The sequence below is a fragment of the Adiantum capillus-veneris genome, chromosome 23 (assembly GCF_014529385.1).
Source record: "Adiantum capillus-veneris isolate H3 chromosome 23, ASM1452938v2, whole genome shotgun sequence".
In the NCBI taxonomy this organism is placed as follows: Eukaryota; Viridiplantae; Streptophyta; class Polypodiopsida; order Polypodiales; family Pteridaceae; genus Adiantum; species Adiantum capillus-veneris.
In genome coordinates, this window is record NC_140953.1 from 60,024,606 (window position 1) to 60,038,610 (window position 14,005).

Genomic DNA, 14,005 nt, shown 5'->3' on the forward strand with positions numbered 1-14,005 from the left:
AAGTATTGAAGAGAATTCGCATAAACATAAGTATTGAGGACTTTGCTTGGCAATCAAATAAAAAGACATTGCTTGACTCTCAACAAAGTCATCAATTAGCAACTCCAAAACAAATTCATTGCCATAAACATACAGAGACTACAATGCGTCTCAAAAAAAGACGGGATAAATTTCCATTAAGATTTTCAACTACAGTCTCCAATGTCTTTAAGAAATTGTGATATCCATCACTTCTTCAAGATGTGCGTTCAATGCTGCCTCAAGTATATCTATCGTTTCTTGAATATCTGTCTCGTGACTTGGTCCTTCCTCCTTAGGCAAGGGAGAGAGAGGACCGTACCGCGCTTCGTATTTGGCAAGTTTTCTCTTTAAAACAACTACTTCTTCTTCTTTGGTTGCCAACTTCTCTTGTAGAGAGAAAACGCTCTCTCCTTGGCTAGTTAGTGTAGCCCCTTGAGACACAATATTAGCAATTTGTTCATGCTCATCTAGTAGGAGCAAAACTGGACTCTTTCGTGCAGGTGGATCTGCCTCCCCACGACACGCTTGTGCCCTTTCGTTAGCTCTTCCAAGTTCGACACCTGTGTTGAAAGGACGGTTTGTCCAAAGGACACGCTTCTTCATTATATCTTGCACAAAGCTGACCTGCTTGAGAGTATGAGGTAGAGAGTATAAGTTGTAGACAACTAGAAAGCTCCAAAATTGAAATCGATCCAAAACGTATCAAACAACGACGCATGTTTTTTTTATATAAATCTAGCATATCGATCGATACTGTATCGATCAATAAACTATCGATCGATAGATTATAAATTATACAAAAACACCACGTATTTTACGAGAATACGCAAATAATGACGGGTTATTCGACATAAATTGCATTATTCGATCGAATAAATGCAGCACATTTCAAAATTGTTTCCACCGTGCGTAGAGGAGTCTTCCTCAAGTTCCTTCTCTACCAAAATCAATAAGGACACCAAATCTATAAACGAGGGAATGTTTTCTTGAAGACGAATGCCAATTTTAAATTGTTTGTACTCAGTTTTAAATTGTTTGTACTCAGGACCCAAATGTCACAGACAGACTTCTACTTTATCATCATCATCGACTGTAACACCAATCAATACAAGTGACTCGAATATGTTCTTTATCTACAGAGAATAGTCATTGATGGACAAGGTTTTCTTCTGCACAATGTTCACATTATTCTTAAATTGCAGCTTCCTTGCCTTTGTGTTGGTCACATTCAATGACAATAAAGTGTCCCAAGCCTCCTTAGGAGATTGAGCATCCTGTATATGCCCAATCATAGTGTCTTGTACACTTACACAAATCCTATACATAACCTTTGAGTTGTCATAAAACCTAATATCTAACCAATCCAAATGCTGTTCTCATATTAAACTGATCATTTAATGTGGGAGAATAAACGGGAACAAGCATTAGAATATAGACATGTGCTTACAGATCTATCTCAATACGGGGCCAATGGTAAAGGGATCCAAATGAGAGATGCTTTGTCAAAGAGCAACACTAACTAATGGAGCTTAAAAGACATTTGGGTTGGCTTCATTAAAGACCTCCAATATTTAGTGTTAAAAGTCCTTTGACCTTAGGTAAACTAGGGCTATGCTTGAGGTGGGAACCCAGCCCAAGCTTCAGGGGCTTAAAAGTCCTTTGACCTTAGGTAAGCTAGGGCTATGCTTGAGGTGGGAACCCAACCCAAGCTTGAGGGGCTTAAGGATTGTGCTTGTGGTGAGAATATTGAGGTGGCACAAAAGTCAAAGCATATTCCTACAAGGAGGGGGCGAGCCATGCAAGAAGGGGGGGTGGTTGCTTGACCACTCTCTCTCCCAAGGGGCACCCCTTGCCCAAGAGGCAAGTAGGACATATGTCAAGCCCCTAGCTAGGTTACCCTCAAGGAGTGTCCAAAGCCTATTGGTTGGCATCCCAAGGGGTCCAATGATAATTAAGTAGATTTAATTAACTGTTTTTTGCATTTATCAAGTCATCTCTCTCAAAGGGGAAAGGGGGACACTTGTCCCAAGGCTAGCATGTTTGCTTGGTATGCATCCTGCATGTGATTGGCCAGGCTTGCAGAGGTCCAATGAGCTTTAAGCTTGTGCTAGAAGAGGGGGTTGACCAATGTAAGTCGAGGGCATGCTTGAGGGGTATACTCTCCCACACACACTCACACACACTCTCATTGTGTGAAGTGCAAAGTGCATGACCTCCATCTCCTTCTCCAAGCAATAACCTTTGCCCATAAGGAAATTGGTCATTTTGAACTTCCAAGCATGGAAGTTTTTCTTGTCCAGCTTCTCACTGAAAACCTGGTTAAGCCCATCATTTTTGAACAACATGTTTCCAACCCTTCACACACTTTTTGAGCAGCCTGCTAAAAATAGTCGATTACCACTTGTAACGACAATCTGCGTACATACACCTATTTCACTATACTAAATAGTATATGTGCCCACTGCATCCAAACCAAAACTTTTTGCACCACCAATATGCAGATCTGCAGAATCCTGAACCTTAGCATTTCTGCATGTGAATGCACTCTAACTCCAAAATGAGGATCAAAACGCGCTTGGAATGGAATTTTGGCGGCACAATCTTAGTCCAAAGGACTGAATAGAACCCTGAGATGCACACTCTCCAAAAGGAATCACCTCAATTGGAGATCGTTGACATTAGGAGAAACTTGGACTTACTTTTGGGCCCCGTAAGAAGTTCCACATTAGCTTAGAGACAGAAAATGAAAATGTTAAACACGTACATTTTACGTGATACTTTTTTGCACCAACAAAAAGCCAAAATGACATTCTTTGTTAGGTAGCCGCCATCTTTATTATTCTTATCCTTCCTTGTCTTGTTAGGAATCCAACTAACTGTATGACTAATGAATTGAAATGCCAACTTACAAGTGTTCTGTTCAAAAACTTAAGCTAATGAACTCTATCAAATCTAAATATGAGACTACAGCCTTCCCTCCCAAAGCATGAGATATTTCGTCAGTCTTGAGTGTATGTCTGTCTCTCTATCAACTCTAGGAATGGATAATGCTTCTTTTTTTTATGAAAATGCCAATTTGAACTTGCAATCCTCAACCCCTTCATCTTCAATTCTTACCCAAAGGAAGAACACACATCATCTTCACGTTGATGTATTGCAAGAGTACACACCATTGCAAAAACGTAGAAGGGAGTCTTTCTTATCTCAACGGGTGAAAGAACTTAGAAGGACAAACAAGGAACATCATTTGGATTTATGGACCGATGGGTCTATCTACCCAAAGGACCCTACAAATTCCCCATGCCTCTTTGATAATATCATTAATCTTTTACATTTCACATGCAATGGCAAGGATGGGCTATTGGGATACACTCAACATTTGGAAATGCAAAGATTGAATGCAAAAAAGCAAAAAGAATTCCTACGATGGAGAACATGCAGCTGAAGAAACATAACAAGGCATGCGCTCAGAAGATTTTATCAAACAGAGAGACAATCCAAAGCCTTGAGAAGAAGATCACATGTTTGCATGAGAAAGGAGCCATGCTTGGGAGTGGGAAAAGAAAACGATATCTATGCAACATAGAGAATATGAAGATTGGTAGTGGTGGCCTGAAAAAACAAACACGTGCTTTAAGATAGATTGAAGTTTGTTTCTGCTTTTGTATCATATATATGCATTACACTTTCTTACTATTGATCATGACGCACGGTGTTGTATTTGCAGGTCTTTGCTAGATCCAAACTCAAACAGAGTAGGTTCCAATGCCAAAGTACATTACAATCGTTTTCTTCCTTAAAAAGAAATTAAAGAAATGATAACATAGAAGAAATTTCATAAAGTAAAAGGGAGGCTCCTTACCTCCTTCATGAAGGAGAACCAGCTAGAACAAATAGAAGTGCAAGCAATACTCGATGAGAGTGGCATCTTGTAGATGGGATACAGGGCACCCTTCAAATCATTAGCTAAAAAGTCTCAAAATAAACTACAAAGAGGATCATTGTTTCCAAAGCCAACATATGTAAAGGCTGCACATTGGCACATAAACAATGAGGTGTTTGAAAAACTTGGGTCACCATTCCATATTGAGGCAACATTCTTAGGCAAGGGGGGCAGAGAGCTACAGTATAATGAGCATAACAATCTCTCTGTTGATCTTGAAGCATTGCAAAGGTGTGCAGTTTAATTCTTTGACATGAGTGAGAGGAGTGCACTGGAGTTCTCAAGCTTTGAAGCTCGACAAGTGCAGGTCCTAAAGAATAGGAAGCTGGAGAAAGTCACCATTGTTACCCTCATGAACAATGATTAGGATCCATAAATAACCAAAGAGGACCCACGATACTTCAACATGCAATCCAAAAACAACATTCTAATGCTAGGATCATTTTAGGTATATTTAGTTCACTCTATAATAACACAAATATTGCATATTTGGTTCTTGATTTTTTGTTTCCATTTTTCATTGTAGGTTGATAAGGAGGATTTTGAAATCCTTGATTGGGTTTTTAGTAAAACCCAAATTCCTTATATCATCAGTGAACAAAGAAACGGATGCGTGCTTTTAGTGGAAGGATTTGGTGACTATACAGTCAAATGGCACATGGCAGGTGATTTAAAGAATCTTAAGTGCATGTACAAGATAACACACGGTGCAGTTGTGGAAAATCCATGCTTATACTACATGGATGATCACAATCTCTTGAGAGTGTGCAATGGAGTAGAGCTCCCAACAAACATCTTCAAGATAAATCTTTTAGGCCAGTGCTTGATATTCCTTTGAGTAGATTTCACATTTGTACACTACATGCACTCTGCAAAATAATTGAGAAGGTGGTTCATTTGTACATATTTTTTGCATGGACCTTAAAGCTAGAGAGTAAGTAAAAAAGAGTCATCAAAGCATTAGAGGGAGTGCTCTCAAAAATTGGTTTGTGTAGAGGCAAAGTCAAAATCTAATAGGACCCTAAGATGTCTCAAAATTTTTACAAGGTACCTAAGAAAGCATCGATAGGCGGCGTAAAGTTTAGAAGGTTTCTTGGGTTTAGCCTCAAAGACCCTGATAAAGAGGAGAGGAGAAACCTGTTCAAAAAATGGAAAAAAATTACACAGAGAGATTAAAGAGAATACTGGTGCGGCGAGAATCCAGAATCACAAGGCAAATGTGTGGAAACCACTTGATAAAAAGTTTTACTACGTTGAGCAGCATTCTTGGGAAAAAAAAGTAAGCTCACATCATTTAGCAGCCTTGTTGGAATGGAAGAAGGCATACCTGGCTGGGTGGGGTGGGCAACATATCACTCATTAGATGGTGCGTTAGCATGCTCTATATGAAAACAACATTTAAAACACTACTCTACTCACCATTTTGTTTTATTCCAATTCAACACATATTGTTCAACCATAGTCCATATTTTTCCAAGACCTCATTGTCAATATGATCTGCAAAATAATTGAGAAGGTGGTTCATTTGTACATATGTTTTGCATGGACCTTAAAGCTAGAGAGTAAGTAAAAAAGAGTCATCAAAGCATTAGAGGGAGTGCTCTCAAAAATTGGTTTGTGTAGAGGCAAGGTCAAAATCTAATAGGACCCTAAGATGTCTCAAAATTTTTACAAGGTACCTAAGAAAGCATCGATAGGCGGCGTAAAGTTTAGAAGGTTTCTTGGGTTTAGCCTCAAAGACCCTGATAAAAAAAATGGAAAAAAATTACACAGAGAGATTAAAGAGAATACTGGTGCGGCGAGAATCCAGAATCACAAGGCAAATGTGTGGAAACCACTTGATAAAAAGTTTTACTACGTTGAGCAGCATTCTTGGGAAAAAAAAGTAAGCTCGCATCATTTAGCAGCCTTGCTGGAATGGAAGAAGGCATACCTGGCTGGGTGGGGTGGGCAACATATCACTCATTAGATGGTGCGTTAGCATGCTCTATATGAAAACAACATTTAAAACACTACTGTTCAAAAAATGGAAAAAAATTACACAGAGAGATTAAAGAGAATACTGGTGCGGCGAGAATCCAGAATCACAAGGCAAATGTGTGGAAACCACTTGATAAAAAGTTTTACTACGTTGAGCAGCATTCTTGGGAAAAAAAGTAAGCTCACATCATTTAGTAGCCTTGCTAGAATGGAAGAAGGCATACCTAGCTGGGTGGGGTGGGCAACATATCACTCATTAGATGGTGCGTTAGCATGCTCTATATGAAAACAACATTTAAAACACTACTCTACTCACCATTTTGTTTTATTCCAATTCAACACATATTGTTCAACCATAGTCCATATTTTTCCAAGACCTCATTGTCAATATGATCCACACAAGCCATTAAAAAAACCACTACAAGAGCAAGAGGATAATGATAAGGACTTGTCACTGAAGTACAAGGCAAGGATGCGGTGTTGTCTTACTACATTGGGCATTTCAACCACAAAATGGTTTGTATTAACAATTAAAGTACTTGAATCTATTTTACGCATCTCACTTATGACCCAAGAATGTTTTAAAATTGTTTTGTAGATCATAATATACCATAAGAAATACTATGAGGACAATGCAAAGTTCCCACTCTTTGTAATGAAATTTATTACAAGATTGTGTGGTGGGTACCACTAAATGCAAAAAGGCTAATTTTGATAGAAATTTATTTTTCTTTGCATGTCTTTGGCATCGGGTATGGATTCCAAGCACTTAGATCCCCCTATTTCATGTCCTACACAACTCAGGCTTTGGTGATAGGAGTTGAAGGCCCGGAGAGCTTAGATCCATACAAGAACGGCTATTGTTGAGGGAAAGAAGATGTCTGTGGGGATGTTGCCATCAATATAGGAAAGAGTTCGTCTATGGGGCTTGCACGTCAAAGAGGCACACAATGAGTAAGAAGGAGGTGCAATGAAGATGATAAAAACAACGGGCTCAGGCCCATCTTCTCCCACTCTGGACGCGTGATTGTCACCACCTCACATGGCGCTCTCTCGCATTTGAGTTTTTCCAAGCCATTTTCTTTTTATCTTTGCGGATGTGTTGTAAAGAATGTGTAATTTTTGAGCTCTTAAGAAGCTCCTCCTACCTTGCTCTATGAGTAAGTCGTCTATAAGTCCATAGGTGAAATTCTAATAGGCTATTGGCTCTATCTTTTCCTCCCCCATGTCTCGTGTGCTTAAAGTAACCCGTTCTTTCCAAGAGAAGACAATTCTACTGGACTTAATCAAATTGGCTGAACAATTTTTTTACAAAAAGTAACTCTTTTTACACATAAATGGTTATCTACTGATAGCACTTGGATCACATTCGACCTGACCTTAAAATTTCAAAAATTGGCATAGAGTTGGTTTATTGTTGGTCTTGATAAATCCATCAATTTCCCTACTTTTATCTGCAAAAACCTTACATGGAAAGCTACTCACTTATGACTATTTGGGGGTGAGTTTATTTTACTTAACTTATCTCCTATTGAAGTTACCAATATTATTTCAAAACATTGTAGTGATCTCGGGGATTCTCTTGAGACTGTGAAATTACCTATATTATTTTCTATCTATAAACATCACAAACACAAGTTTCGGTGGATATATGATGCGTCGAATGAAATCTTTACTAATATTTACGATGAAGGACATTTCTTTATGACTTGACCTTATATTAACCGAGTTTGAAGCTATCTTTCCGTCAAAACAAAAGATGTGTTTAGATTTTCTCAAAATCCATTCCGTCTCCCCAATCTCAGAAAAATAAAAAATCATTTCAAAACATCTCAAGTGCATAATTTAAGGGTTAGTTTAGGAAATGAAAAGACCCATGGAAGTGGAAAGTCAAAAGAATTTTTGTGTCTATGTAAATAGAGATGGTAGAGTGCACCTTATACATTTGTGTTTTTCTTCTTATTTTTTTTTTCTCTAGCTCTAGCATTTTCTTTGCTCCCGTAGAGTTTCTTTTGACCATGCACTTTATATACCTACTATGTAGGTAGTGAACTTAATTTTTTTTAGAGCCATTAGGAAAGCCTTTTCATTTTTTCTATTACAATCCCTTTTGATTGGTTAAAAACTTTACAGTAGTTATTCTTAACCTCCCTAGTCAGATCTTTCATCTTTTCTCTGCTAATGTTATGAAAACATCCCTTTTAATAGGGATACAAGACTAAAAAATGTTTTGAAAAAAATGACTAAAATTGCATTTAGCCACGCTTATCAAACAGAACTTTCTCACATTTCCCTCACCAATGAACCTAGATGGAAAAAAATTTGAGCTCATCACATACTTCCCACTTTGACAAGAATAAAGTTAATGACGTCATTTCATGGATGATTGATTATTGTTTAGTACACTTTGGTAGCCAGTGATTTAACCAAAGCCTTGGCATTTTAAAGGGCTTTTCATGCTCACCCCTTATGTGCAACTTATATCTAGCTTTTTTTAATAAAAATGGTTTCTTGAGACGATGAAGAATAAAAATACCAGGTCATAAACTTTCTATGTTTAATCATACCTATAGATATAACATGGATGATATCCGTAGACTCAATAACAGAACCTTCTTTGATAATATCAGTCTATTTTACCCGGATTGCCTTAAAATCGAGCCAACTTATGATAGTGGTTTTAATATTCTTGGGGGTATTTTCCACCTCTATACACTTACTTAACTTTCCAATTCTACTACACAATCCTTATAATGGTAACTTTGATTTCCATTTCATCTAGAAAAGGGACAACCTCAAAATCTCTTCTAAAGAATTTATAAAAAAGACTAGTAATTGACCTCATAAAGCAACACTAACCACATGTATTAGTCTACTTTACATGATCTTATATGCTTCTTCTAACTAATTCTTGGCATGGGAAGACATCAATCATCTCATTCACAAATTCTGCCACAATTGCATCAAGAGAAATGACCTAATAAATGCTACCACTAAGGCTATTTTACTAAATAGCTACACTGGCTTAATAATGAATTGCACGAATCTCATTTCTTTAATTAGGTAGTAGGCCCATACACAATGGGCCTATTGCTAACCCGTTGTGTATGGTGCTTGGGATAGGGTGGGTAGACACACACACACACACACACACACACACATACACACACACACACACACACACACACACACACACACACATACACACACACACACACACACACAGAAGTACTACTATTGGCCATAATTGGTTAAACCTAGGCCCTCACACTTTCCTTCTCAAAAACACTATCTCTGATAGCTTACGGATTTCCTTTACCGAATTCATGTTATAGCTACTAATATGAGCCACGCTCGTACTCACAACAGTTTTTATTTGAAGCATGTTTCTATTAACAGTGGTGGGTACCTTGAACCTTACTTAATCCTAAACCATCTTGACTACTTTAAAAGAGGGTTTCTCCCCCCGGGGTGACTAATGTATCTCTCTCTCTCTCTCTCTCTCTCTCTCTCTCTCTCTCTCTCTCTCTCTCTCTCTCTCTCTCTCTCTCTCTCTCTCTCTCTCTTTGCGAGTATCCTGCGCTTTGAAGAAACCCTAGCTCTCTTTGTGTGTCCCTCCCAGGATTAAGGGAGGCATGTGGAGGGGCGTTAATCTCACGAGCTCGCCTCCCGTGTGCAGTACAGCAAGATCTGCTCTCCCACACTCTGCGAGGACCTACGGTCTCTCTCTCTCTCTCTCTCTCTCTCTCTCTCTCTCTCTCTCTCTCTCTCTCTCTCTCTCTCTCTCTCTCTCTCTCTCTCTCTCTCTCTCTGCACCATTGCCATTGCCGCGTCGACTGTCTGCACCATTGCCGCGTCGACTGGCATCACAGGGGTAGTCTTTTGCGAGAGAAGCTTTGCCTGCCATCGATTCGATTTTTCAACATTGACTGGCTCTGCTGGCCTCAAAAGCCTCGAGCTCTAATATCAACCAGAGTCACACCACAAGAAGCCACAATCACATGAGCATGGCTACTAGGGCTTTGTCCCACAACAAACTTACCTTCGCCGGGGTTGTGGCAACGCCCCCAAAGCTAGACAGCACTATCCGCCTCCAAAATGAAGTTGAAAGGCTCCGCAAAGAGAACGACGAGCTGAAACAGAGAATTGTTGCCATTGAGCTTCGGTTCACCACAATGGAGAAAGACAAGAAAGAAGAGATCGAGCAGATGGAAGCCAAGCTCAAGAAAACGAAGGTAGATGTAGAAACCACCCTCACAAAGGCTGTCAAGAATCACATGCAAGAGGTCATCTCTAACAAAGTTGAAGCCCGTGTGGCTTCTACGCTACGCGAACGACAAAGGCAAGATGACATCGCCCTCAATGTCCGCATTGGCGGGCTTCCAAGCGGCTTGAAAGGGGAGGGGGACATCGAATTTGGTAAGGCACTTCCTCTAATTCAAGCGGCACTCCCCATGATACAATGGGATGAAGAGGCAATCACCGTAGTTACACACGAGTATCGAACCAACCATGCCATCCTCACTCTCAAGACTAAATCAGATCGAATCAGACTCCTTCAACAATCAAGGCTTCTCCAAGACACTAAATTTTGGTTTGCGAAAGATCTTACACCCTCTCAACTCAAACAAAAAAAAGTAGAACTTCAAAAGGTACGCGAAGCACGTGCAACAGGAAAATGGGCAGTGTACCGAGGAGGTAAAGCCATCATCCAAGAGTTTCGAACTCCTAAACCAGCCTCCCTGCCACTTTCTCCCTCTTAGGTTTTTTCTTGTTCTCTTTTCTTGTTTATCCCCCGTTGGACCCTCAGTCCTTAACTGAGATGTATATGACAACCCTATCCATTGTAATGTTTTGTTTTTTTCTGGTCCCATAGGTCATATATGACCTCCGTGGACGATAATACAATCTCTCTCTCTTGCAGGGGGCTCCACACATGGTGGCTTCCCTATAATACTTCTCTCCTATGGCCCACGTGGGAGGACACCCTTATTGGGAGCATGGTAATTCTAACTCTTTGAACATGGCACTTAAATATGTTTTGATTCGAGCTTATTCTTACAAGGGGCATTCAAGACCTTGCTTCCTCCCCTCTCTCTCTTCCCCTGTCGCATAACCCTTGTTTATCATTTGCAGGTAACCTTGCTTTGTTGTGCATATTCCTGCCGTTTCTTTCTCTCTCTCCTCACATAGCTTCTACCGTGTTACCCATGGTGGCCGCATTGGGTATGACTTTGCCTAGAAACTCACACTCTTTGAATGATCATATCATGGGGGGGACTCGCCGCCCATGCAACACAAGAGGCCTCAACCATGCTACTGTGCTATAAAAAAGAGTAAGGTTTTCTTTGGCCCCTCACTTAGCCTTATTTTCATTGGTGTGTGTATGTGAAAGAGAGGAGAGAGTGCATTGCCACTTGATGAGCATTATGGAATTAGTGGAACAACCATCTCAAGTCGGTGCTTATCTAGTTCTGGCTTGCACCTTTTTTACTTAGGTTTTTCTGCTAACATACTAAGTTACACTGTGCACATGCTTTAATGGTTTTTTTGTTGGCATTCTGGCATTATTGGGTATTGAAAGAAGGACTTACCTACACATAGATGGCTCTTATTGCCTTGACATTTTGGTGTTTCTTGTCTTGCTATCTGGCATGGAATGCTGGTCTGTCGCATAGTTTTTGGTTTTCAAAAAATGGGGGGATGGAAGCTTGCCCACTTGAGCATTCTCGATCAGTTAATTGATCTAAATGGTATATATAAGAGCAAAGTGGGCTTTGCTGTCTGTACTACCGGGGGGGGGGGTACAACCTTTAATTTCTACATGTTAGGTTTAAAACCTCCGCATGATCTGCTTGATATGTGACATAATGTTAGTGCTACACCTGGCTAGGTAATCTTTTACAATCGATGCTTGATGTGTTTTAATCTGCTTAGCACAGACTTCGCAAGGGTTTTCTTTAATAAAAGAAACACATGCATGCATCTCGCTTTGTAGTATGTCCGTATTTTTGTTGGCCTACTCTATATGTGGACAACACATACTCTAAAATGTTTTTTTCTAGATTGAATAAAAAACACGTGGTGTTTGCCTACTGACTTGACTTTTTGTTAATATTTTCCAACATTGATGGATGATCTGCTGCGCAAATTTTTTGGAGAAAATAGGGATGGCACCTCGAGTACTTAAATACTCTCACTCAATTATTTAGTCAAATTATTTTTTGAAACTGATTGAGCAAAATTTGGCTCCAACTTTGGTTTGGGTTTGTGTATATTGCGTGCGTTGAAGGACTATTTTTAAAAATCCTTTTCTGTGAATTTTTGACCAAAAAAAAAACACCCTTTTTCTATTCAATTTGTAAATTGTTTTGTAAATTCTAGTTGATGGGACCCTTCTGTATGTGAAAATGTGAGAAAAAATAAAATTTCATAACCCCTTCTACTGCACTCACGTGATAGTCACATAATTATTTAGTGACACCCTCCCCCCCCTGCCCCACCCCCTCGAGGTATTTAATAACCGTATCTATAACCTACAATATCTCACTTGAATTGCAAAGGAGTGATGATCTTTTTTATTAAAAGTTTAAAAGGAATGTAAAAAGGAACAAAAAAAGCACACACCTTGCACTTGGAAAAAAACAAAAACTACTTTGGACAGTTGGTTTTTAAGTTAAAAGGTTGTAAGATGGACATGGATAACAACTGATAAAGTCCATTGACACCTGTATGGCGCATTCAAAGCTAACATATATGTTGTCTTATTTGAATGGATGCAGGTGAGGGTTGTATCCTTTCTTGGAATTTTTTTTTGGCTTCTGTCCAGACTCTTTCACATTATAGGACAATCAGTATTGGCTACCCCATGTACAAAACCATTAGAATGAGACCTTATTCTTATATCTATGTACAAAAATAATTCAAAAACTGAGTTTTTTTTGTGCTACCCCTTGTCACTTATCTAAAGCCAGTTGTCTTTTGAACTATTGTGTTCTTTTGTGTATATGTATCAATTTAAAATAGCAACAAACACACACACACACACACACACACACACACACACACACACACACACACACACACACACACAAGTAATATCCTAGAACTCAAAGCCTAAAGCAAGATGAATATATGCACATCAAATGACATAGAATAATCTAGAAGCGGTATAATAATTGGATCCGGTGAGAGAAGAATATCTCTTAGTCTTTCTAGTCCAAAAGAAGTGCAATGCACTACTCAAAATGTTAGTGGATACGCCGTGACGGACGATGGAGCACAACGAGAACACAGACCAACAAACTGCCAATCCGAGGACGTAGCTGACCCGACTAGGGCATGGAGGCAATCTCCGGGTTGTCAACCCTGAGCTAAACACTAACAACACTCTACAGCCACTAATCCTACCACAACACTACCATGAAGCAAAGAAACAGACAACGCATCCTACGAAACACTACAAGCTCGAAACAGTCTCAAATCATATCGGAATGACTCGAAATCGGAGGGCAAGACTCACAAGGACATATCCTATATGGCCAAACACCTAAACCCTGAAAAGCATAACTGTAAGACCTCTAATCACTGTCGCGATAGGCTCAAAACAACAATTTTCAAAGTGTCTGGAACTGATCTACAAAGACAACAACACGAAGAGCTTCTCGCCTTGATTCTAACGACTATTTGATCATTCAAAACGGATGTCGTTTGAGGTACTTACGACCAAATATAGCTCGTAGCAGGCGGGCTTGCGATGTGGTCCTCGGCTTGCATTGCTTGCATCGACGCGGAGTGATCCTCGATGCTAACACGCTCTTACTCTCATATCTACAATGTGATTAGTGTGCACAACGGTGTGTGTGCGTGAAGCTCACTACCTTGTGTTGCAAAACCCACAACTGTATATTAACTGAGATAACGTAATGTGTCCTTTACAAAGCCTTAGGTTTCAACTTATATACAAAGCCTTCAAACCTATGTCCGGCCAAATGACTTGAATTGTCCCTAGGCTTCTACAGAGCTTAATTTACAAGAAACTGAGTTGGCTTTACTCATTAT

General features: G+C 39.6%; 1 protein-coding gene across 1 annotated transcript; it reads left to right on the forward strand.

The window, feature by feature from the left end:
* Positions 1-9,945: 9,945 nt before the first annotated feature.
* LOC147427842 (uncharacterized) lies at positions 9,946-10,707 on the forward strand. Its single transcript, XM_086497489.1, has one exon. It carries the CDS (start codon positions 9,946-9,948, stop codon positions 10,705-10,707), a length of 762 nt encoding a protein of 253 aa, XP_086353615.1.
* The last annotated feature ends 3,298 nt before the right edge of the window (positions 10,708-14,005 follow it).